General features: G+C 32.3%; 2 protein-coding genes across 2 annotated transcripts; one reads left to right on the top strand and one right to left on the bottom strand.

Annotated features, from left to right (window-relative positions):
* Positions 1-1,862: 1,862 nt before the first annotated feature.
* On the top strand, positions 1,863-3,008 carry LOC121261052 (transcription factor bHLH146). The gene has a single exon (XM_041163191.1). The coding sequence runs from the start codon at positions 2,246-2,248 to the stop codon at positions 2,915-2,917; it is 672 nt and encodes a 223-aa protein (XP_041019125.1). The 5' UTR covers positions 1,863-2,245; the 3' UTR covers positions 2,918-3,008.
* Positions 3,009-5,142: 2,134 nt separating this feature from the next.
* On the bottom strand, positions 5,143-12,628 carry LOC121261051 (plasma membrane ATPase 4-like). Its single transcript, XM_041163190.1, has 16 exons — positions 12,240-12,628; positions 9,922-10,041; positions 9,582-9,818; positions 8,649-9,410; positions 8,414-8,536; positions 8,208-8,312; positions 7,963-8,107; positions 7,708-7,872; positions 7,362-7,600; positions 7,227-7,259; positions 7,059-7,140; positions 6,792-6,952; positions 6,503-6,676; positions 6,019-6,201; positions 5,723-5,904; positions 5,143-5,548 (listed from the first exon to the last, which is right to left on the bottom strand). The coding sequence occupies exons 1-16, from the start codon at positions 12,294-12,296 to the stop codon at positions 5,452-5,454; spliced, it is 2,865 nt and encodes a 954-aa protein (XP_041019124.1). The 5' UTR covers positions 12,297-12,628; the 3' UTR covers positions 5,143-5,451.
* Between the last annotated feature and the right edge of the window lie 12,638 nt (positions 12,629-25,266).

Raw genomic sequence — 25,266 nt, 5'->3', positions numbered from 1 at the left:
GTGCTTTCATTTGATCTCTAGCAATCGTTCTTTTTCAGATCCGACATTGACTCTTAATACCAGTTGTTGTGAAATGTTATGCGAAACACACACACGCCAACGATGGCAAATAAAGTAAAAGCAACACAATCAAGCACACGACGCATAATATATGTGGTTCGGCAAATTGCCTACATCCACAAAACTGTAGAAATCTTATTAACTAAATAAGATTATAATTACTTAATCTCAACTCACACTCTCAAGAATTTTTTACTCTCTCACACAATATGCATTCACTAGACAATTATTATCTCTCAAAATATGTTTAAGGCCGTACAAGACATGTGAAATATGACATATATATAGCAAACGGCACTAGAAATCCTAATTTGGCAAAAACTACGTACTTTGCTTAAGCGGTGTGTTGAGCGCGCCTCGAGCGAATGACCAAATCAACATTAGCTCGAATGGGGTGTTGAGTGGGACTCAAGCGAACTTTCGAACTTGAATTTCGCTCGAACGGTATGTCGAGCGAACTTCATTCAAGCACACTTTTAAGCTAATTTTTAGTAAACACATTTTTTAACTCCAAAACCAATCTCTATATACACCTCAACAAAAGATAGGTATGCAACTCTAACTAGAAAGAGTTGGCCGCCAGAGACTGCAGCTAGCTAGCTAGGCACAACAACTTGTGAATAGGCCAGTATTGGGTTGTTAGAATGAAAAAATCTATTCATCATCTATTTTCTTATCATCCTCTCATCATTATATGATGTGACATTAGATGATAAATTTATAAGTGAAATATAATAAATAGTCTCGAATCAATTAATGCCACATAATAAGATGAATTGAGATGATGAGTAGTATTACTTGATTAGAATTGATAATTGGCGCCAAATGACCTGTCTTTTCATTAAATGTGGTGGCTAAAATCCCTGCCAACTTGAGATAAACAAAAAAAAAAAAAAAAAAAAAAAAAAAAATCAAAACAAAAAGACACATATACATAGTGAGAAGAAGAAGGGAGGTTGAAAGTGGAGTAGGAATGAGCTGGTTGATTTGATATGAGCGAAAAAGTTTGAGAAAGACTCTGGGAAAAATGTAAGGAAAATAATAATAATAATAATAATAATAATAATAGCATGAGTAATAAGTGCGTGGAGTCAAGAGTCATGTGATTGCATTTATAGTGGGACTTCGGTGTTTTGTTTCGTAGTGCACATGGGAGAGAGTCCCCCCGCGGAATTAGGTAGGTAAAAGGAAATTAAAGAAGCTAGCTGCATGCATGTGAGGCCATGTGCCTGATCTGAATTCTGAGCCTCTCCAAAGATTTTGCACCCAAACCCTTTGTACATGAAGATCATATCTCAGTACTCCTTTTGCTTTATTCCATCTCTAGTAATCAACTTAATTTTTACTTTTTCTGATCCTTTGGACGTTGACAACAGATCATTTTATAAATATAAAATTTAAAAAATTTATATGACTTGGATTGGGTATAATATTATTATTATTTTTTATGTAAAATAAATATTCTAATTATGTATGGTATCTATCTATATCATCAGCTCTCTTTTTCCATCCACATACTCTGTCTGATCTATCTCTGATCTCTCTGTCTCTGCTATTAATAAATAAACTGATCAGTTTCCTACCCTTGGCCTTGATCAGTACTACATAGAATTAGAGCCCCCATATTTGAGGCATTCCAAATCCAAGAGGCAATTTCCTATGGCATGCATAGGATGGTCCCTTTTGAGGAATCAAATCATCGATTTGTGATCCTGAGTCCACGTGTCAAGGCTTGTTTGGGGCATGAGTGTTATGGTGGGCCAGGATAGGACTAGGATAAGATGTCACACATTCCCCTTTTTTAAAAACCCCTGCAGGTGATTCAACCAGCACTGCAAACTTCTTTTGCCTCCATCTTGCGCGGTGGAGAATAATCCAAACCAAAAAAAAAAAAAAAAAAAGAGCATTACACAGATCTCTCTCGTATTATTCTCTTTCAATTAATTCGTTTTCTAGTTTCGTTTCTTCGTATCTCCTCCTAAATTTGACTCGAGCCCCTTTGATTTAGCAATTCTCCCTAATACATATATAGCCCTTATAATCACCACAGGCCCGTGATCTTGGTACTTGTCTTATTTATTTATCACCTTCTTCTTCTTCTTCTTCTTCTTCTTCTTCTTTCATTGTTATATCCTCTTCATCTGTTTTTTTGCTGTGGTACGTGGCAGCATTGTTCATTTCTTGGATGGAGAGGCAAATGCTAACAAAGAGACGCATTTATTCCCTTGAACCAAACGAAAAAGTACGAGCCGTGTTTGCAAGAAGATATGTGGATCACTTAGTGCCAGCTTTATTGAAGATCAACCAAAAGATTCTATCAGATGAAAATGATAATCAACCGAAGGATCGGTTGGAGAAGCTTGTTCGACATGAAGTGGACATGGCAATGGTACTGTCTGCTGACGAGTTTGCATGGAGTCGTGCCTTGAAACTAAAGCTTCAAACAAATGATGATCATCACAATGCAGGTGGATTCACGAACTCTTCCAGCCTTCATCATCTTACATCTTCCCACAGTCATTACACTCGTAGGCAAAATAATGGTAAGATTTCACCACTGCCCCATGTTTCTAATGCGTTGATCCCAATGAAATTTTCTCAAAACCCTAATTATAGTAAGCCAGAACTTAAGAAGCTGATCACTAGGAGTACTAGGAGATCAGTAATACTGAGAAAAAAAGATGGAAGTGAAGAGCAGAAGATCAGTAGCAGCCAGTTGAAGAATCTCAGATATCTTTTACCAGGGGGAAATGAGATGGATGCTGATGATGAGTTGCTCAAAGAAGTGGGAAGTTATATAACCTGTCTTGAGTTGCAGGTGAATGCTCTTCGGTTTCTAGTGGAAAATACAAGCTAATTTTGTTTCTTTTGCAAGCCAGTTTATTCTCTGCACTTGGTTCTATGTAATCCGCGTGGAAAGGTTTATGGCACTCATGGATATCATTTTAGTATATAGATATCATTTTAGTTCATCTTTTATGAGAGTTTCTTCATCCTACACACTTTTTATATTTTAAAATTATATTTTATTATTTATTTTATTTTATTATTATTAAACTAATTCATGAGTTATTCTACTTACCATTTATAAACTACATACTTATTATAAGAAAAAAAAATATATATAGTATATAGTATGTGGAGTGAGAATACTTTTCATTATTATTTAATATTTTATTATTATTTTTTATTACTATTTATAGAATTTGAGATCATTTCGTTACCGCGAGTAATTGTGTAATTTGCAAAGTGGCACGTGCATGATCTGGTCAAATATTATATAATATTATAAGCTTCTGCTACGATTTCTTAAGTCAATTATTAGATCCCTTGAATTCTTGCAGCAGCTTCCATTAATGGCCAATATTAATATTATAATTTGCAAGTGTTTTAAACCATTAATATTAGTAATATATATCATGAACAATGCAACTTGCTTGTTTTATTTTTTTTATTTCTTTATTTTTTTTATTTTTTTTTTTCGAAGAACTTGCTTGTTTTATTTAGCTAGCTAGGATGCTGAACAAGAATCACATGAATTAATATGCGCTTAAGGGGATGTTTGGAAGTAATTTTCATCCCATCACATTACATCTCATTTTTTAATTCCCAAACATTACTCAAATATAAATATTTTCAAACTAATCATTATAACTTTTCTAAACTTGAAAAAAAAATTAATTAATTTTTTCAAATCCCAAAATAAAAATAATATTATAAAATAATATTTTAACAATATTTTAATTTTATAATATTTTTTATTCAATTTTTTCTTTCTTCTTTTACAAAATCCCATAAAATATTAACTCCAACTATCTCACTCTTATTCACAAACTATCTTAATTATTACTATTCACAAAATTCTTATCCCATCTCATTCTTCAAGTATTCCCTAAATTTACTTTGGAGCGCAAAGTTATTTTTTCTTCTTATTTTCTTCTCTCTCTCTCTTTTTTTTTTTTTTTCCCGTTAAACAACCTGTTGGTTATAGAAGTGATCAAGGCTAAGAAGAAAATGTAAACGTTGATAACTAGCAAGAGAAATACTTTAACCATAAAAGATTACATAAAAGCCAACATACAAATTAATATGACTTGATATTATTTATCAAATTATAAAATTATTTTTATTGTAAAATAGATCTAACAGATCATATAAAATTACATCAAATATTTATAAGTTTATTTTTATAAAATCTCTTTGTATGTATAGTACTTCTCCAACTAGTGCTGCAAGCCGTATATACTTTTATTATATATATTTGATCAGGAATAATCGACTTTTATACTTTTTTCACTTTTGTGAATTAGATCCACTTTCATACTTTTTTCGACTTACATGCAGTAGTCATGCAAATTATGACAAGAATGAACTTTTATGAGATAAATAAATAATTATATATATATATATATTAAATATGCACATAATTAAGTTGATCTCTAAATTAGCTAGAACTATAAACAGACAATTTTGAAATATATATGTATATATATATATGTGTATATATATATGTCTGACAGGTGAAAAAAAGAATAATTAAACAAATTTTTATTTCACACGGCAATAAAATGAATGGAGCTTTATTAATGCTCCACTATAAACTTACCAAAAAGGCAAAAGAAAAGAATGCAGCGTTACTAAATTTGGTGGATGAAGTATAATTTAGAAGTCAAACGATTAGGAATAAGAGAATTATATATATCAAGACTAGCTAGCTGGGGCCGGGCTCGAAAGATTTTTTGGGTCACCAAATAATATAAACAACAAAAATCATTATGGTGTTCAATAAATTTCGTAATTGGTCGCACTAAATTAGTAAAAAAATGGAGTTTTATGTATCTATTCAAGGCTGTGATCATGCAAGAACGTGAAGCTAGCAAGACACCAATAGATCTATATAACTTTATAATTGTTTGTACATTGCCGTAGAAACCCCATGGACTTTTTATTCTCCCAGGTCCAGATCATACCCTCATATATGCATGTTTTCTGTTTACATTTGATCACTTCCATTCGACGATATGGCATATATATGATAACAAAGAAAGAAGAGAAGTAAAAAAAAAAAAGAGAAGTTCGAGCTAGCCAAGAAAACTGTGCAAGTGATCATCACATGATTACTCCGCTCCCACATCAGAGCAATTAAATGAAGAAATCAAATGCAACACCATCTTCCGGCAGTACTACTACTACTACTCTTGGAATTTATAATACGCTTAGGAAAAGAAAACAAGCTGGGAGAGTTGTACGTAGGACAAACGTGCTTTCCTATCGCTTGAAAGGTTTAACTAATTAGGACTTAGGCCTGCTTTTTTTGAGATTAACACAGTACCATCAAACCACACCCCTTTTGATCCCCCTCCGGTCGTTGCTAGCAGCTTCTCTGGTTTTTCACACGGTATAATGTTGCTGGATTGTGTCAATGTCCAGCCCTTTCAGCTTCACCACTGACTCCACGTGCCCCTTCAGTGTGTGTAGCTCCCGAAGCCTATATATACCAACAAAATTAGAAAGAAATGAGAAGGTTACTTTCTTAAATACTGATTCACAGTAGTGCATGCAACATATATATTATTTCTCATCATGAGTTAATGGACAATAAAAACACTGCTAAAAAATATATATATTTAATTATTTAGAGCCTAACAAGATGATGGCTTACCTTGCAACCTCAGCTCGCCTCTTGGCCTGTTCAGCAATCTCAGACAACTCTCTGTAGCTGCTCTTCTCAGAAAAGAGATTAGAGGATTCTGGTGGTTGAAGTCCATGTAGGGTTCTTTGAGCATGAGCCCATTGAGCTTCTCTCTCCTCCTTACCGTAATCTTTTTTGGTGGTAAAGGCTGTCTGTTACATTGAATTTAATAAAAAAAACAAAAGAGTAAATTGAAGCTTCAATTAAATCTTGCAATAAGATTAATCGATATTCTACTTTCTGAAACAGAAAAGAAACCAAATTACCTTGTTTTCTAGCATGTTCGTCCATGCCTTCCCGCTTAAGATGTAACGGGTGGCAAACTTTATTATATCAAGTGGAACATAGAAGACAAGACTATAAAGCCAGATGACTCCAGCCCAACCCCAACCCATTCCTTTAATCCTCGCAAATCCCCAGTTGGCATAAACTGCTATGACAGTTGCAATCTGAGAAGACCATAATCAGTTAGCAGCTTCTTGTAAACAGAGGGAGAGGAAGGGGTATTTTCTTGTGTTTGGTTGGGTGGTAATGGAAGGGATAGCAAAAGGAAACGGTGTGGATACTCTTTTCCTCCCAGCCCACAATTTAATTTCAGAGCAGATCGATCGTGAGAGTTAAATTTTTATTGATTAAATTTGACAGCATGCATCTTGAAGATTTGTATAAGGTATTCCCTAGCAGTAAGAGTAATTAATCAAATTCGAGTAAATACTACCTAAAAGGTATCCGAGGACCCATTATTCTTACCAGTTGTGCAATACAGAAAGCCGTTATTAATAGCAATCCAGGGCGTTCAGCATAGGACCAGCTGCGTGATCGAGTCACAAATATCAGAGCTTGGCTCACAATACTCACTTGCAAGTATAAAGCAGCCATCATTTCATTGTCGTTATTCCTTATATGCCTTACACCAAATTTCTCCTAAAACAACAACAATGGAAATAATGTTAAACAAAAGTCAAACGAACATAAAGAAAACTTCCTTGAAATTAAGTACAGTTACGCGATAGATATGAAGAAGAAATCTCTTGCGTACAGGGAAGAAGTCGGTGTCCTTCATTAACCAGAAGAATACGACTGTCATCAATGCCAAGTAACCTCCAAGAACAACCCCAGTAGCAAATATCTCTTTCAGTTTCCAGCTATCTGGCAGAGGAGATGGCTTCACTCTGTCCTTTGAGATTGTCATAATTGTTCCTTCAAAATACAACAATACCTCGTCTCAAATACAAATCAAGCTGTGTAAGCACAAATAATGAAAGAGTTTTAAATCGGTTTACATGCGCATTTATCAAGAACTCACCATCATTTAGAATGGCAATGATCAGAACCATGAAGGGAGAGAAGTCAAATTTCCATATCAGAGCAATAAGCATGAAACCAAACTGCAAGTAGGAAAAAAACATGTTGATTAGGACCAATTCTCTAAGAACTACTTATTAAGTTTGAAAGCATTTCAGTATGTACTTACAACTATACGAATGGTGATGGAGACTGCATATATCTGCAAAAGAAAAAAAAACAATGGCAAGGGATCCCATAAATTTTCACCCAAAGGAGAACTTAGAGCATGGTCTATGATAGTAATAGAGGAGAGAAAACTAACAGTGTAGTTCTTCATTCTTTGGAATATAGCTCTGCTAGTTAGCACTGCACTAATAATAACACTCAACCCAGGTTCTGTGAGAACAATGTCAGAAGCACTTCTTGCAGCATCAGTAGCGTCCGCAACGGCAATACCAATATCTGCCTTCTTCAAAGCAGGGGCATCATTGACACCATCTCCTGTCATTCCACAAAGGTGCTTCCTCTCCTGCAGCTTCTTCACAATTTCATATTTGTGCTCTATGCAGTGGAAAAAACAGAATTTAGTGCTAGAAGACATAATAAACTAGATGTTGAAGTGCCAAAATTTCATGCTTGTCACCAGCCAGTATAGTGAAAGTACCAACCTGGAAATACTCCAGCAAACCCATCTGCCTTTTCAATCAACTCTTCGATAGGAAGGCCGGCGATACTTTCATCCTTGTGTTGACCAAGTAAAGAAGCAGAAGGATACATATTAGTTCCCATTCCCAGTCTTCGGCCGGTTTCCTTTGCTATGGCAAGTTGATCACCTGCATATCAAATCAACAGTACAAATGAGCAAAATTGAAGAAAGAAAAATAGTGCAATTGTAGGGAATGTAAAACAATTGTTTGCATTACCAGTAATCATCTTGACATTAACCCCAAGATTGAGAGCCCTACGAATGGTTTCTGCACTGTCATGTCTTGGAGGATCGAAGAGGGATAACAGACCAACAAACTGCCATGGACCGCCGGGACTTTCCTTAGTTTTTGCTGGCACTTCCTGCAAAAAGTAAATAAATAAAATGAGGTTGCTACTCATCCAAGCAAAAAGAAAACAGCAATGGAGGTGGAAGACAGCTATCAGGTTCACAAGTAAAAACCTGTCTAGCAACAGCCAATGATCGAAGTCCGCGTTCCGCAAACTTATCAATAATTGCATGAACCTTCTTCTTAAAATCCTCCTTACAATTGCAGAGGGCCAAGATCTGCTTACAGAAATTAATTAAATAAGCAAAGGTCAAAACTCGTAACCTCTTAAATGGTGTCTTGCAATTTTGGGCAAGGCGAATAGCAGGAACAAGGTTACCTGCTCAGGGGCACCTTTGCTTGATCGGTGCCAGTTTCCATCAGAATCAATGTAAGTCAAAGCAGTTCTCTTGTCCACTGGGTTGAATGGGAAGAAGTGCACCTCTCTGATACCAGCCCGAGCCTGCATACACGTTTTAAGTATTGCCATATTGTCACTCAGGTTTCAATTTCACACCCAATAAACAGAAAACTACAAGGCCAAGGAAAAGAAAAACTTTAAAACTAAGTTAGACCTCCTTAGGGTCAGCAAGCGTTCCAACAATGGCGGCATCAATTGCATCCTGATTTTCCGTTCTAGAAGCTCTAGCAGCAAGCAAGATCACATGATCCTTTTCCACACCTTTTACGAACACCTCAACCAAGGTTTTGTCAACAGTAAGCTTGTTGAGCGTTAGTGTCCCAGTTTTGTCACTGCAAAGTACATCCATACCAGCCATCTCTTCAATTGCAGTCATTCGCTTGGTGATGGCACCCTGCTGAGATAGCTTGTGGGACCCAATAGCCATTGTCACGGACAAGACAGTTGGCATGGCAATGGGGATGCCTCCAATCAAGAGCACCAGAAGATTGTCAATTCCACTCCTGTACTTTCGTTTCTGAATCGGGTACATGACTATGATCTCAATCAGCATTCCAATTGCAATGGAGCAAATACAGAAGTTTCCAATAGCGGTGAGCACCTTCTGGAAGTGCCCAACCTGGTTGGTGCTATCCACTAGATGTGCTGCCTTCCCAAAAAATGTATGAACACCAGTCGCAATGACAACAGCTTCAATTTCACCTTGCTTACAAGTTGAGCCAGAGAAAACTTCATCCCCTGGATACTTGGTCACAGGAAGTGATTCTCCAGTAAGAGCAGACTGGTCAATCTTCAAAGGATCACCATCAAGAAGACGAGCATCGGCAGGGATGATGTCTCCCAATTTAATGCTCACGATGTCTCCTGGAACCAGAATTGCAGCTTCCTGCTCGCTCCACTTGCTATCCCTAAGGACCTACACGTAAATATTCATGAAAGACAGAATAAGAAAGACACCAAAAACCAATGATTATATGCTTATGCTTGCATAAGAATGATATTTCCGGACCGGGTGATTATTTTAGAAATATAGGTAGCTCTCAAATGGGCGGCTACATAGTTTGATTCACTGTTAATTTGTTGTTACCTTAGTTTTAGGCGCAAGACCAGCCATGAGAGCTGCAGCAGCATTCCCAGCATTGTTTTCCTCAATAAAACTGATTGTAGAGTTGATGACCAGCAGCGCAAAGATGCCAACGAAGTCTTGCCAATCCGGTGGCTTTCCATCACCGTTTGCCAATGCAATAGCCATTATAGCAGCAGCTTCCATGACCCATGAAAGGGGATTCCACATGAACCCCAGAAACTTGAGAAACTTGCTTTCCTGTGCATTTAAATACAAACATACACAGATCACCATTATCAGAGTTCATGCATAAACGTTTTCATCGAAACTTATAGTTGATATGCTATCACAAATAAACGACCTTTTTCTCCTCTAGTTTGTTGGGTCCAAAGATTTGAAGCCGGCTTTCTCCTTCCGCTTGGCTTAAACCTTCCCTTGTACATTTTAACTGCTCAAACACTTCCTCAATAGGGATCTTTTCCTGTACACAGAAGAATTACCAGAAAATCGGAATACTAAGTACACCTTCGTAGATGGTTTGTCTAATTGTGTTGATTTTTTCTTCAAGTAGAGAGTGCCTCATATAGTTTACGCATAGATTCAAGATATGTTCAATCGGCCGGCAACTGCTGTTCATTAAGCATGTCGAAGTACTTCGGAAATCCATGCAACACAAGCAGCTCGGCTATAAAATAAGCTTATAATTCTCTAGTATTAAAATTAAGCAACAAAATTAAAAAAAAAAAAAATGCTTTCTGTCAGTTCAAGATTTCCTTCCCGAGAGCATCCTCATTGATTTGGCCAAATAAGAAGGTTGGTTAAAATTTGTATAATTGATATAAAAAACATCACACATTAAATTGGGCAAATCTAAAATAATTTAGATTTTTTCTATAGTGGTTAGCTAAAGATGGAGAATTACAATTGATTTACCAAACATTAAAATATTAATTTCTCACTCCAAGCAAACATTAAAATATTAGTTTCTCACTCCAAGCAAAAATACTATTTGGTTGTAATTAAGAAATTTAGATAGAATTTTAGATGAGTTTAATTAAATATTTTTGTTATTAGTATTAAATGACTTTTGAAAATATTATTTTTTTAATATTAATTTAATTATAATATAATTATTATTAACATTTAATTGATAGAGGTACAAAATAAAATGTGATAAAAATAAATTAAATAAAAAAGTTATTAAATTAATAATATTTTATTATTACATAGTGAATGAATGAAGATTGAATTTAAATGAAATAGATAAATTTAAAAAATATGGTATTGGTTAAATTTTAAAAATAGATTTAAGTAAATGAAGATGTTCTTAGTGGCTCAGATCGCCGAGTCGACCCAGAACTCGTTAAACGAACTCAAAACGAAAAAAAAAAAAAAAAAAAGTCTGGCAAAATTAAAGCATAGGGATGCTGGCCAATCACAAAAGCGTTGACTCAAGCCGTAACAACATAAAAAAATGTTTGTGTCAAGTGGGACTTGGGAGGGCGCGACTTCCACCCACGTTATTAACTCGTGCACTCCACGCGCTCTGAAAACGGTTAGATGTTGGTGGTGTTGAAGTAAAATTCTGGAGAACCAAGGGTAATATTGACAAACACAAAGCTTGAATTGATGAATCCAAGATTCGTAGATCACAAGTGTCGGGGAGAGTCAGAAGACTCACAACTCAGAGCCGTTGAATGTGAGAGTTCCTCCCCGAAAAGTAAGCATAGACTGTTTTCGCAGATAAAATAGAAGTTAAAAATTAAATAAAATATTATTAAAATATATATTTATTTAAAAATTTAAAAATTTTAAATTATTTATTTTATTTCATATAAAAATTTTAAAAAATTATAAAAATTAATCTAACCAAAAGTTTTGTAAAAGTGAACCTAACAGAAAAAAAGGATTTCCAAGGGAACCTTTCGAAAGTGCGAAAAGCCTGAAGTACCACGGAAAGGTACTTAAAATTCCCTAAGAGTAACAACCAAGGGAGAGAGCTTGGTAAAAAATGGCAACCATTTAAAGAAATTAAAAAATAGCGAAAAAAATGAGGCGTACAAAACTCTATCTCTCTGTCTTTCACATGTTTAGATCTAGTTTCTATAGGATACATGTGATCTGTTTGGTTGGAGTGAAAAGGCAGGAAAAGTTAGAGGAAACATCAAAAGGAAATTAATGAAACACGAAGACTTCTTATAATATGTAGGAACGTAGAAAACAAGTACTGGACTTGAAGCTTTTCGTGCATGTCGTGTGCAACTTAACATCAAATTCAATACTTTGTTCTCCTATGTATCTGACGACTCAGTTCTTCTCCTAAGAGAAGAACTGCATTTTAAAGCAAATTAGAAAGAAATAGAATTTAATGAAAATGAAACGAAAGAAAATCATTCTAATGAAAATGAAGCGAAAATAAACCCTTTCTTTTCTGATCTGGGCATTAGCCAGACTTGGAAGAAAGAGAAAAATCAACTGGGAAAAGAAAAACGAAGAAAAAAAGATGGTGAGAAACTTCGCAAGTGGAGTACTCCACTTAGGACCCATAGATCTAATTTATAGGAAAAAAAAAAATCACCTTTCAGAACAAATAGAAACGAAAATTCAAAAAAAAAAAAAAAAAAAAAAATCTCATCCAAGTTTCATGAGAAAATGAATGGAAGATGAAAGAAGGAATACCAGATCAACGGTCTCGTTCTTGATCTGCTCGAGATCGATAGCCTTGCCACTCGCCATCTTTGGCTTGAACCCAGAAAAGCAAACACGCACACGAGTCCACGACAACAACAAAGCGAAGTATCAGGTCTATGGGAGCACTAGAAATGCAGTACGTGTGTGCATAGGCGTAGGTCTGAGTTTGAAGGAACCAGAGAGTTTTAAAGGGCCATTGAATGAGAATTCTGTATCCCAAGAAAGAAAAAAGTGATGTGCTTTTCTTCACTGCTTATCCCTGATCACACACACGGATATAATATATATACACCCCTCAAGTATCTCCATCCCGTGACGTGAGGCAATGTAAACCCGCCGTTTAGCTCCCCAACCCGAGTGGACCTCTTGCTTTTTCTCTCTCTCTTTCTCTATCTTGCTGATTATGGTGATGTGTTTGGTGGCGCCTTGGGGTTCCAACCTCCCCCTATCACACCGCAATAGTGGGGCCCCAGGTTGTCAACGTGGCAGGTATCGTGTGCCACCTGGTTCCGTGCACCACTCTTTGTGGTGTTCTGGACTTGGTGTTACCATTTTACTTTCTATGATTTTGTATTTATTTGTTTTGCTTTCTAGTCATTTGGGCCCCAGGTAGTGAATAATGATAGCTTACGGTTCTTCTACTACTTTTTTAATTTTAAATTTTCAATTTTTTTATTTAATAATTAAGAAAGTCACTATTAATAAAATTATATATATATTTTTTAATTTTTTTAATGATTAAAAATATTAAAAAAATACTTTAAAAACATATATATATTAAGAGTAGTAAAGTGGTGATAAAAAGATTTTAAATCTATTATTACCCTTTTAGTACATTGGCTCAAATAAATTCAAACAACTTAAAAGTAATTTGATGTCATGGTGATATGTCATGGGGCGGATCTAATCTAATTTAAAATAAGGAGAATTATATTCACATATTTCGAATATAATTCTTGTATAGCCACTTTAATCTTATATTTATATAAAAATACTGTCACATTATTTGGAGTAACGTTAAAAGAACCATGACTCTCAAAATAAATTCTCTAAAAGAACTATACTAATTACATGTCTAACATTGGAAAAAATCGATATAGAAAGGATATTTATTTATTTTAAAGCATTCTCATCTTCCTATAATATTTCTTAAAATTTGGCTCACACTTCTTATAATTTTTTCTTAAATTTTATTCTTCACCTATTCTATTAAAATAATTTTTTTCTATTATTTATTTATTATTTTTTTTTATCTCACTTCCTTTTATATTCTTTTTTTATATTCTATTAAAATATAAGTTTGGAATAAAAAAAAATCAAAATAATGATTTAGGATGTGTACATTTGGAGAGTTAACTGTACACATCTTAAAATCAAAACTTAATTTAGGAAACCCAATGTAGATGAGTTTTTTTCGTTTTTTATATTTTTTTTTTTCCTATAATTTGGTTAAAGATTAATTTTTAAGGATGCGGATAGGTATGCAGCTCTTAGTTTGAAAATGATTGTGCTTATCAAAAATCTTCACGATAACAGTGTATTGTACGAAATTGGGGTGGAGGGAATGTATCAAAAATCCTCCCATCTTGAATGTTGGATTAGCCATCAATCAGGTGGGACCCGTGTGAACATGGCAAGTGAAATAGCACATGGTGCAGATTTTATATATATCTGAACTTGAACATTATATAATTTAATAAATAAATAAACCCCAAAAAGTGTTTAATTTGTTGTATTATGATGGGATAAAAACTAAAAAGGTATGATAATGGTCTATTTAATATGAGGGTTTTTGACTTTAAATTCGTGGGACCCTTAATAATAGAAGCTAGAAAGTCGTCACCACCTTGGCAGCCTAAACAATCCGATTTTTTTAATAGTAATAATAGAGGCATTGTCATGTCCCTCTACTCCTGGTAGCCCGGCCTCGGAGATGAAAGAACCAGCTCCAACTTGACAGGCTTATTAATATTCGCCGTTAGAATTCTCAGGAAGAAATTGCCTTTTTTGGGTAGTTTTAAAAAATATATTTTTACGTTTTTTTTCAAATATACTTTTTTAGATAATAAATAACTTAATTCGAATTTTAAAAATATTTTTAATAGATGAAAATATTCATATAATTTTTAAATAATTACAACTTTTAAACTTTTAAGAATATGATTATAATTTTTAAAAATTCAAATAATCACATACAAATTTTTAAATAATTACAACTTTCAAATTTTTAAAGATATGATTATAATTTAACTTTTAAAGATATGATCATAATTTTTTAAAATTCAAATAATCGCATATAATTTTTTAATAATTATAACTTTTAAACTTTTAAGAATATGATTATAATTTTTAAAAATTTAAATAATTGTAATTTCTATATCAAAAATTATTTTTTTAATTTATTTTCAAACTAACATATTTACAAAATTGAGATATTTCAAATTTGTATAAATATTTTTTCATTAAAATTTAGGATACATCAAGGTCAATGTCAACGGATCTCACGCTATGTTTACTATCGGTACAGGCAATCTGCAGAGCCGAAGTAGGCGCGCATAGCTGTGGAGTCCAAAATTTTCTAAAAGGTCTATATATTGGGTAGAAAAAATATTTTAGGTAGTCTCCACCTTGTTATAAACATATTCAATACATTAGTGGCGTTGAAATATTTCGCATTTATTTATTGATATTAAGAAGATTACTATTTTAACAATTTTTGATTTTTTTATAACTTATTTGCACACCACTCCAGATATAACTTATTTTATTATTCTAAATTGTGATTGAATATAAAACATATGCATGCCTATATTTATAAATAAATAAATAAATAAAATAGCATTGATATAAGATAAGAAAAAAGAGATCATAATCCCGGAATTAATCAAAATTTACAAAGGTTTTTTAGCTTGCTAATAAATGAGAAAGAGGATCTTATGGGATAGACATCATGGATTCAGATATTTTTCATTTTTACTGTAAAATAATGTATAATTGAAACAAATAATATCGAATATTTTATGCTCTCCGGCGTCAACGCTGATCTTTGACAGAGAAATTATAACGAGGTTAGATCAATTTGAGGATAAGTGGAGATTTATTTTTTCTTAAACTTTTATTTCAAAACAAGATGATGAGATTCTGTGGACTGATTCCAAAAGCCACGATATGGATAGAAACTTGCATTTTGGCTTTGTTGATTGTTTTTTTTTTTTTCAAGGATTTTAAAACCTATCATTAACTGACTTGAGCAATAACAATTCCTTTACCCTAAATGTTCAAGGGTCGATGCGCTAACTGATTAAAGGAAGAGCCCCTGATACTGAGGCTTTGTTTGTGTAACAATATATTTTTAAGTATTATCGGATATTTTCAGATATTTCTTTCTCAAATATTATTAAAATATAAAACACTTTTTCAATTTTAAATTTTTAAATTTTTTATCTAATTATTACCTAATCATTATTTAAACACAAAACTCAATACAATTTTTTCAAAATTTCAAACAAAACACAATAAAAAAAAAGAGAACTTTTTCAAACTAATTTAAACAAAAAATTATATTCAAATAATTTTTAAACTTTATAATATTTTTATTCAATATTTTTTTTTCTAACTCAAATAATTTTATTATTATTCACATATATTTTAAAATATTCTAAGTGTCTAAACGAGCCTTCAAGAGATTGGAAAACAGAGAACATGTGTCATCGTGTGATTGGAAACAGCACCAATTCCATCCTCGACTCAAACAAGTGGGATTTTATCATAATTGGATTCATCGTCTCTCAATTGTTTACCACTGTTTCGATTATATATTTTTAGACATTTAATTGCAGTTAGGAATATTAAAAAATTCATATTAACCCTGATCACGAGGGAACGCCATCATTAGCGGCGGAAAATGTTAAAAAATAAATACCAGCGCAATGTGCAACAATAATAATTAATCTCATTCAACAATTTTTAATTGCCGTAGTCTTAGGGGGCAGTAGACTCTGCTATAGTACTGACTCTAATTCCATGTTATGTTTAATCAGCAATACTATATATTATATTCCTATTACACTTTTATCTCAATTTGTAAATATATTACATATATAATCTTTCCATAACTCTTAGAATATCATTTCTTAATTTTTTTAATAAAATAATTTAATGATTGATGATCATAATTTTATCATCTTATCATAAAAATAAGTTTAGAATATAATATATAAAATTTTCCTGCATTAATAGAAAATCATTTTGGCAGTCAATTAACATGTTATTGCCTGTTAATCATCAGTACCTTCGCTTTCTTTATTTCCCTTAATTTCTTTATTTTTCCTTCCGGCAAGTACTAGAGCAAAACTGCTGTCCTTCCCCAATAATTCGATTTTTTTTTTTTCCTTGAAACCTTTTCTAGTAATTTTTTTGGGTGGGGGGGTCCCGTACTGGGTTCAAAGAACTTGCCCAAATTATATTTTTTTGTTCTTTTTTCTTGCTGATAAATTTATACAACTCAAGTACAGATTGCAATAACAACTACAGGCCACGCTTGTGGTATGAAAGCATAGTCGGTTGAATATATATAACAAATAAAACAGGTCGAACACCATGTTTAAAAGATTTTTGCTGCCTGAAATCTTGCCAATATATAAATCAATGGTGTTAGAACAACATTTTTGAACGAATAATTCTTCTTATCAGTCATTATTCATTACTCCACACTACACATTCTATGGAAAAAAAACTGTCAGGTGTGGTGTGTGGGGATGAATAGTGGTTGATGTATAGCAAAATCAGACCTCGTTTGAATTCAGAGATGAGTTGAAATAATTTGTGAATGGTAAAGTAAAATATTATAGAATATTATTTTTTAATATTATTATTGTTTTGAGATTTGAAAAAATTGAATTGTTTATTATATTTTGTAAGAATTTGAAAAAGTTATAATAATTAGATGAGATGAGTTTAAGTGAGTTACAAATCCAAACAAGGCCTTTAGTTCTTTCCCTTTCACATGAATTCATGATAATTTGAAATATATTATAATTTGTGAAGTCACCACATATAGAGTACTTAAGGCTGATATGTTATGTTATGATATCATGTGAAATCATAATTTATCTTAAAAATTTAAGCCGATGAAAAGAAATAAATTTAATCATTTATGTTGTACGTATTAACATAATCTCATGTAAATGATCATGTTATTGCTCGCCTTCCCTTATTATAATAATGTACATTTTTAGTGAAATGCATGGAGAGCATCACAATCCATCATTAATGATATTCATCTTTACGGTATACAAATGCAAGTAAGCATGCATTCTCAATATGGAGGAGTACTACTAGATCTCCCATGTAGTGAAAATATTTGTTAATTAATTATTTGAAGAGGGTAAGTACTAAATAAGCAGATATATTATATATGTGTTGGGCCGCTGTTTTCTATCAGCTTCCAAAGTTTGACTTTTATGTCAATCTCGGTGTGGATCCTCGATTGGCTGCTCGCTCTTTTTGGGCAAAAAAAAGAGTCATCTTTCTCAATACGTATGATCATCACGGAACTCACCTACTTCTCCAGGTTTTATATTAAGTTGCCTGGAAAGAAATATAAATAAATATACAGACTTATTCAGGTCCAATTTGTTTTCTCTTTCTATCCAACCTTTGCGTACGATGTGAGGCTCATGTGCCCATTGTCTTGTGTCTGCTTATTGGACCAATTAAAGATTTAAAAAAGTCAGAAATGGTGTTACGTACTCATCGCCCCCTATGGGTTTTAAAATACGTGATCACTAAAAAACTGATCAAGTCATTGGAATAATTACATTAATTAAATTTATATTAATTTTCAAGATTTGACTTGATCTATTATATATATATATATAACATATAAAAAAAGGGTGGCACAGCATATATAACGACTGCATGATCTTGTTTTTATTTTTAAATACGGGTATAAATTAATGAGGGAAAGGTTAACATCGAGTACTACGACTCCAGGAAGGTTTGACATGACCTTAATTAAATTCGTTCATGAAAAAACGAGGAGACCTAATTCAGGTCCTTCACTAGGAACCCTGAATGCATTCGAATTTAGATCATCTTAATTAACCTTCATGCATCATGTCAATGGTTTTTAATGATCGTAGCTTCCAACGCCAAGATGATGTAATTGGTGGGCTCATCATGATGAATTAGGTCGATCGGGATGACCCGTAATTTTGGATCCCAAAAGCTTCATATATGACTACACAAATTGCAAGTATTGAGTATTACGAGACATGATTTGCCTCAATTGCTAAGACCAACTCCTTACGATCGAGTCCTATATATATATACGATCGAGCAGTACTATATATATAAAAGGGTTTGTGGTACTAACTAGTCTTATAAAATTGTTGGCCATAATAGCTAGGCATGCTGCATGCATATCATGCATGTATCTGCATGTTTCAAAGTTGTACGTAGTACTGCATGCATTCAGTGTGTTATGTTAACAAAGAACACGGTTACGACGGCCATCAACCATGCAACATGGCCAATACGCTTCCAAATTATTAAGAGTATAGAATGTGTTTAATTGCTTTCAAGTGTAATTCCTTTAATTAATTTGAACTTCTGATCTAATCTCAACCCAATATATATATATATATATAAGGAATTTTTTCTTTGTCCGCTAAGAAAAATTCAACGATCGAGCAGATTGTTTTCCATTTGATGCGTGGGGGTAAAAACTAGGAATATGGTTCATAGAGCTTTAAAAAAAACCAGACAAGTCGTGCGGGTCTTCTCATGAGGAGCAGCAGACAGCCGTCACCTACGTATGATCTGGCCCCCCCGCACATGATGTGCTGTCCGTTATAAGCTAGGGTAAAGTTAGTTAATAAAATAAGTTAGGAAAATAAATATTATTTAATTATTTTTTAGTACGTTGTAGATTAATAATAAATTAAGCCATACTTGCAACTAGAGAAGTTTATTATCGATTTATTAATGTCATATATATAATCTATGGGAATTTGTAAGATGCATTTGTAAGATGCTAATATTGTCAATTAGGATACAGCTAGCTATGGGAAAGTTTAGACACGGAATTTTGAGATGGATCTCATTAATCCTGGTTTAAGAATTTAATTACGATCAAAGATTCAGAAGTAGCTAGCTAGCCAGCTGGTAACGTACGTACCACTAGTATTTCTTTTCTTTTTAATAATAATCATGTTCATCTTTGTTATCACCCTCATTTGATGCAAGCATGCACTCCTCCTCATCAGTAATTATAAACTGATCATATTAAAGTTAAAACGTCATGTGAGTTAATATTTAATAAGTTAAGAGATTAAAGTTATAAATTACAATTATAAATGTGCTATATATCTAACTAGTTTATACACTTCATATATATGCAGAAAAAAATAACTATATATAATATGATATATACTGCGGCATCGTGCAGTGTACGTAATTAATTCATGTAAATTGAACACTGGTTTGGTTTGGTTTGGCTACATAACTAATGCTAATTGAGGTGTGCTAGCTATTGCGCCATCGTGAAATGTACGTACTAATGCTAATTTAATTGAGCGCCGTTTTAGCCACGTGCAATTTATTTTTATTTATTTTTTATTTTTGGCGAATTAATAAGATGGGAAAGTACGTAAATGAATATATAAGTTTTTGAGTATTCTTTAAATTAGTTTGTCTAGACATTAACGTTGAAATGGGAGAGATCATATATATATATATATAATTCGCCCTGAATTATATTTATTAATATTATTATTTCCTAAAACATTTGCACGAATAATTATAAATTAATAGAACTCTTTTTATATATTTATTTTTATCTCACTTTAGTCTTAAAAGTTTGGATAAAAAGTTAAAAGATACAAAATTATTTACCAAAGTTACTAGCGGCTAGCTTGCAGATATCTTAATTACAATATCAAATTAGTAGTAAGAAAAGTAGAAAACCTGCGCCGCTGCGCGCATGCAGTACTATCGATCACTTGCACATACGCTAGCTGTTGCTACTTGATCTCATTAATATATGCGTAAATAAATTGCATAAATAACCCACACGGTTCATGTTACATGTATTTAGTTGTCCAAATTTCCCACCATATGTACACAAGTCCATAATGTATTCTCATTGCTTCAAGGATTTTGTAGTTATTCCCACAAAAAAGAAATAAAAATAATTCAACGCCAAATTAAGTGACAATTGAAAGTATAAATGAGAGATAATTTATTATGTACTAACAAATAATTCTATTCATCATCTTCGTACTATACATTATATATAATTTTTTATTTTTTCTCTTACTAATTATTTGGTATTTGAATGATGAATAAAATAATTAAATTAATTTAGTAAGAATAAAATTAAAAAAAATTAAATTAAATATAGTGTGTGCACCCTGAAAATGATAAGTAACAGAGTTTTTTTTTTTTTTAACAAATTCGGGAAACATTTTCTCTCAAAAAAAAAAAAAAAAGTATCATACTTGAAAGGACGTACGTAGTACGGGAAGGAGTTTGCATTCTGTCCGATCTGATTTTTAACGTTATAGTACTTGTCTCCCTGCTTCAGATTTTGTTTTTTACTCCTGCTGAAATCGAGGATTTGTATCGAATTCAAATGTACCGACAACTACTTTTTTATTTTTCTTTCAATCATTTTTATACATTTTTAACTTTTTTTTAAAAAATAAAAAATATCAATTCACTAATAATAATTTTTTTAATTATTAAATAAAAATAAAAACTTAATCGATAACTTTTACAATTTTATCAATTCAATTATCATTTTTTATTTTTTTTTACCGTTCTGACACTTCCATATTTGTCACTGAAATGCTTAATCAAGCCAAGATTATGATCATGGTAAGATATAAATTAACTACTAATTTTCGAGCTGCATTAATTTGCACGAAGAAAATGGTTTAGCTAAATTTGCAAAAGTGAGGCGTAGAAGTATACTCTCTTTTTGTTATGTTACATTGGAGTCTTATAACATAATAAAAAATAAATAAAAAATCCAAGGTTACAATGTAAAGCTTTAAGCCCTGTACAAAATTTATCCAATCAATTAATTCATTTTTAAAGAGACAATCATGTCCAAAAGCAACCTTGATCTTCGTATTTAACCCGAATTATAGTTAAGAAGAAAAATTTTATTCATTATTCTTACACCACATATCACATATTATTTTTTATTTTTATTTTTACGAAGTGTATAGTATATAAATAATAAATAGAAAAATTTAATTAGTTTAAAAAAAATAAAACAAAAAAAATTAAGATAAGAGTATTGTGTGGTTTGTGGGAATGAATAACTCAATTAAAAATCCAACAACATTAATGAATCAAAATGGACATCCGGCCAGTTACTAGGTATCAATTTGAGGGCTCCTTTATCTCATATATATAGTTGGCAAAGACTGTATTAATTTATATTTCATAAAAGAGTAATGCTAGATACTGTATTAGAATTTCTGGGCACTGATTTTGGAAAAAAAAAAAGGTAAGAGTATCATTAAAAAAATAATTTTTTTATATGAATATTAAATTTATTCATTTTTTAAAGAGAATGCATAGCAACATAGGATTTATACATGCAAATATAATTAAATTAAATATTGTTGGACCATGAGTCATGTTACGTAAGATATGATTAATACGTAATTAATGGCTTTAGATGCTTTGAAAAGACGGAGCTTTATCAACAACTGTTTTTAAATTACAACTTCGAGAAACAGGCCTATTCTTCCAATTCAATCAGCTTACAATCGTTTCATGGATTAAGAAAAAGGCTGCAGGATGATGACAAATTAATTAAGCATAATATTAATTTTGAAGCTAGCCCCACGGCACGTCTTATGTATTTTTTAACATCCCATTCCCATTATCATGATGTTTATATAATATAAATATATATTTTTTATATATATGTATGTAGATCTTAGTTTGCAGTCAAATGACAACAAAAGGTGCGTTTATTGCATGATGTCGTTGTCATTTTCATACGAGTACGACAGCATTTACTTAGTAGCGGTTTGAATAATGCAGAGTTGAAATGAAAATTAAAAATTGAATAAAATATTGTTAAAATTTTATTTTTTAATATTATTATTGTTTTGAGATTTGAAAAAGTTGAATCGTTTATTATAATTTGAGTGAAAATTTAGAAAAAGTTATAATGAAAATAAGATAAAACACTTCTTATATCCAAATGGGATCTTAGAATAATTAGTAGAAATTTTCTGAAATCTCCATATTTTACTAATTTGGCTATTTTGTTAAATTAGAGTGGGTCATGAGATTAATTAAAAATGTTAACGTTGACTGCTCGCCCATGCCAATAATAGATTCCAACAATATACATACATATATATATATATATATATATATATATGCAATTACAGATAATTAAAAAATGTTAACGTTGACTGCTCGCCCATGCCAATAATAGATTCCAATAATATACATATATTATATATATATATATATATATATATATATATATATATGCAATTACAGGTAATCTAGTGCCTGCGTGCAGTATGTTTGTTGTGTGTCAAACAACTGACCTCAGATTCATTTTTTTTGTTCTTCTCAACTTATTCATGACCAAGGTGAGTTTTTAATATTCGCATGACATATATACAGATTAATATTTTATTATAAGTATTTTTGGACTTATATACATATATATATATATATGGCTAGATTTGGTTATATATTTATGTTGTTTCTATCTTTTCATGATGGGCTTAGACTCGAATTGATTGATTAATTAGTAATTTAGAAACTACAATATATATTTTTGTCTTGTAACAAGCCTGGCCTGCATGCATGCGTACAGCTTTGTTTGTGTGAGAAAACAACTTGCAGAGTAAATACAAAGAGAAGCTAACGTTATCAAGACGGACGATCGATGTGGCGTGGAAATTAGGTTACCTATTTGTTATTACAAGGTAACGATCGATCTGCTCAGCCGGAAAAAAAAAAAATAAAGGCTAGATATTAAGGGTAACAAGTCATGAAAATGTGAACTGATCTAAAGTCTAGAGTGGGAAATATAAACACAAAGTAGATTTCATGACAGCATTTACATATAATGTCTGAATTAATAAATTTCTGTGACAATAATAAATATTGCTCAATTAATAGTACTACTGCAGGCTCATTTTTACGTGTTTATTTCTAAGGGATCAGATCGAAGTCATGTTTTCAAAATGCAGCCATATATAGCCAAAGTACAATAAAAATTAGGAGCTTTATATGCATGTAGTACTAGTACTATATGCATTATTCATTCTTCCTAGCTTGCAGACCAGCATGACTTATTTGATTCTTCCTTACGGATGCGTGCCATTTTTCCGTGCCTATACATGATTTATTAGAAAAGCGAAAAAGGTTAAACAAAGCACTAGCTAAGCAAGCATGTCAACATGCATGCCATAATATTATTGATTTATATGCTATTCATATATGTATATATATATATATATATATATATATATATATATATGGATGGGGTAATGGGCAGTACCGTTGATAATGACAGGTTGACAAAGAAGAGAATCAATCACCCATGCATCTATCCTCATGAAAAGCTATATATACAAAATGAACATGATAACGTACTACCAGCATGCATGTAGCATTCTAATTCAACTAAACTATCGTAGGCCTGAATGGGTCATGATCCATGCTTGCAGACACGTTAATCCCATTTGTCCTACAAAAAGCTATACGTACATGACATGACCTAATAATTTTACTCTAATTTGTCTTAATAATTTATTGTTATAAAGGGACATATTAATTTTATAGCTGCATGTCCTATATATATATATATATATATATATCAAAGTTTGATAATCGATCGATCTTAGGCGGTGCAATGTGGTCCTTCTAAGATGTTATTTTTTTCTTAATAATTGTTTGGTTTGGTTAGGTGGGGTTGGGTTGGGTGGTCAATAACTCATTAAAACATAAGAATGTGATCACCAATTAATTAAGAAGATTGAATATTGATCGATTCACTCGGAGCCCTTTGGAAAAAAATCCACGTTCCTACAAAATAGAGTGATTTGAATCGGACACTACTAACTAAATATTTATTAGTAATACCAAGTATTTTACTAAAATTTCAAATATTAATGACAACCATACCGCGCGGGAACTGAATATGAAATCAACTTCCTTCATAGACACACCTTTGTCAAGCCAGTACTCTACTCTCCTTGCGCTTAATGGCTTTTTGGTAGTCAACTCTGTTGTTATGCCTTGTAAGTTTTTCATTTATGAATGTTTAAATGACGAGATGATCACGAAAATAACATCAGGAACCAAAGAGTTCGACTTGGTCACTTTTAACTTTCTACATACATAATATCATCAGATTACATAGTTAATTTTGCAGAGAAAACAACAATATATTTATGGGCAAAATAGTCCTTTTCTTTTAGGGGTGGGGTGAGAAGAATAAGGATCTTGTCCAAGGCAAATTGCATTCTAGGTGTGCCTCTATTTCAATTCCAATCTTTGAAGCATCATTTAGTATTTCAGTAGGCACAATGACAGGGAGTAGTACATCAAGTAAAGTAGTGGGGCCAGATCTGTGCAAACTTTTATTTGAGAATTGGGAACACTTGCTTGTGGAATAAATGATAGCACATGGAACACAAAATAGGGCAAGACCATGCCAGATGATATGCTGAATAAATCTCAAAACATGCAAGACAAAGCAAGTGGTATGTCGTCTAATTGCCTGCCATGTTGGGCCATCATCATAATTCCCATTTAACTCAACCTCGGGAAGACATTTTCACTTGCAAATTGAATTCTCCATGATATCTTACCACTGTCTACCTCTTTGTTGCGACTCCAAGAAGAAAAAGATACCTTTAAGGTCTATCATCGAATAGAAAAAAGGACCAAAATCCAAGATGACCACTTTGGCAGTGATGAAAGCCGACTGGCAATTGTTGTCCCTAAAGAAACCGGCATC

Source organism: Juglans microcarpa x Juglans regia, chromosome 4D (assembly GCF_004785595.1).
Source record: "Juglans microcarpa x Juglans regia isolate MS1-56 chromosome 4D, Jm3101_v1.0, whole genome shotgun sequence".
Taxonomy (NCBI): Eukaryota; Viridiplantae; Streptophyta; class Magnoliopsida; order Fagales; family Juglandaceae; genus Juglans; species Juglans microcarpa x Juglans regia.
This window is presented reverse-complemented; position numbering and strand designations above follow the sequence as displayed.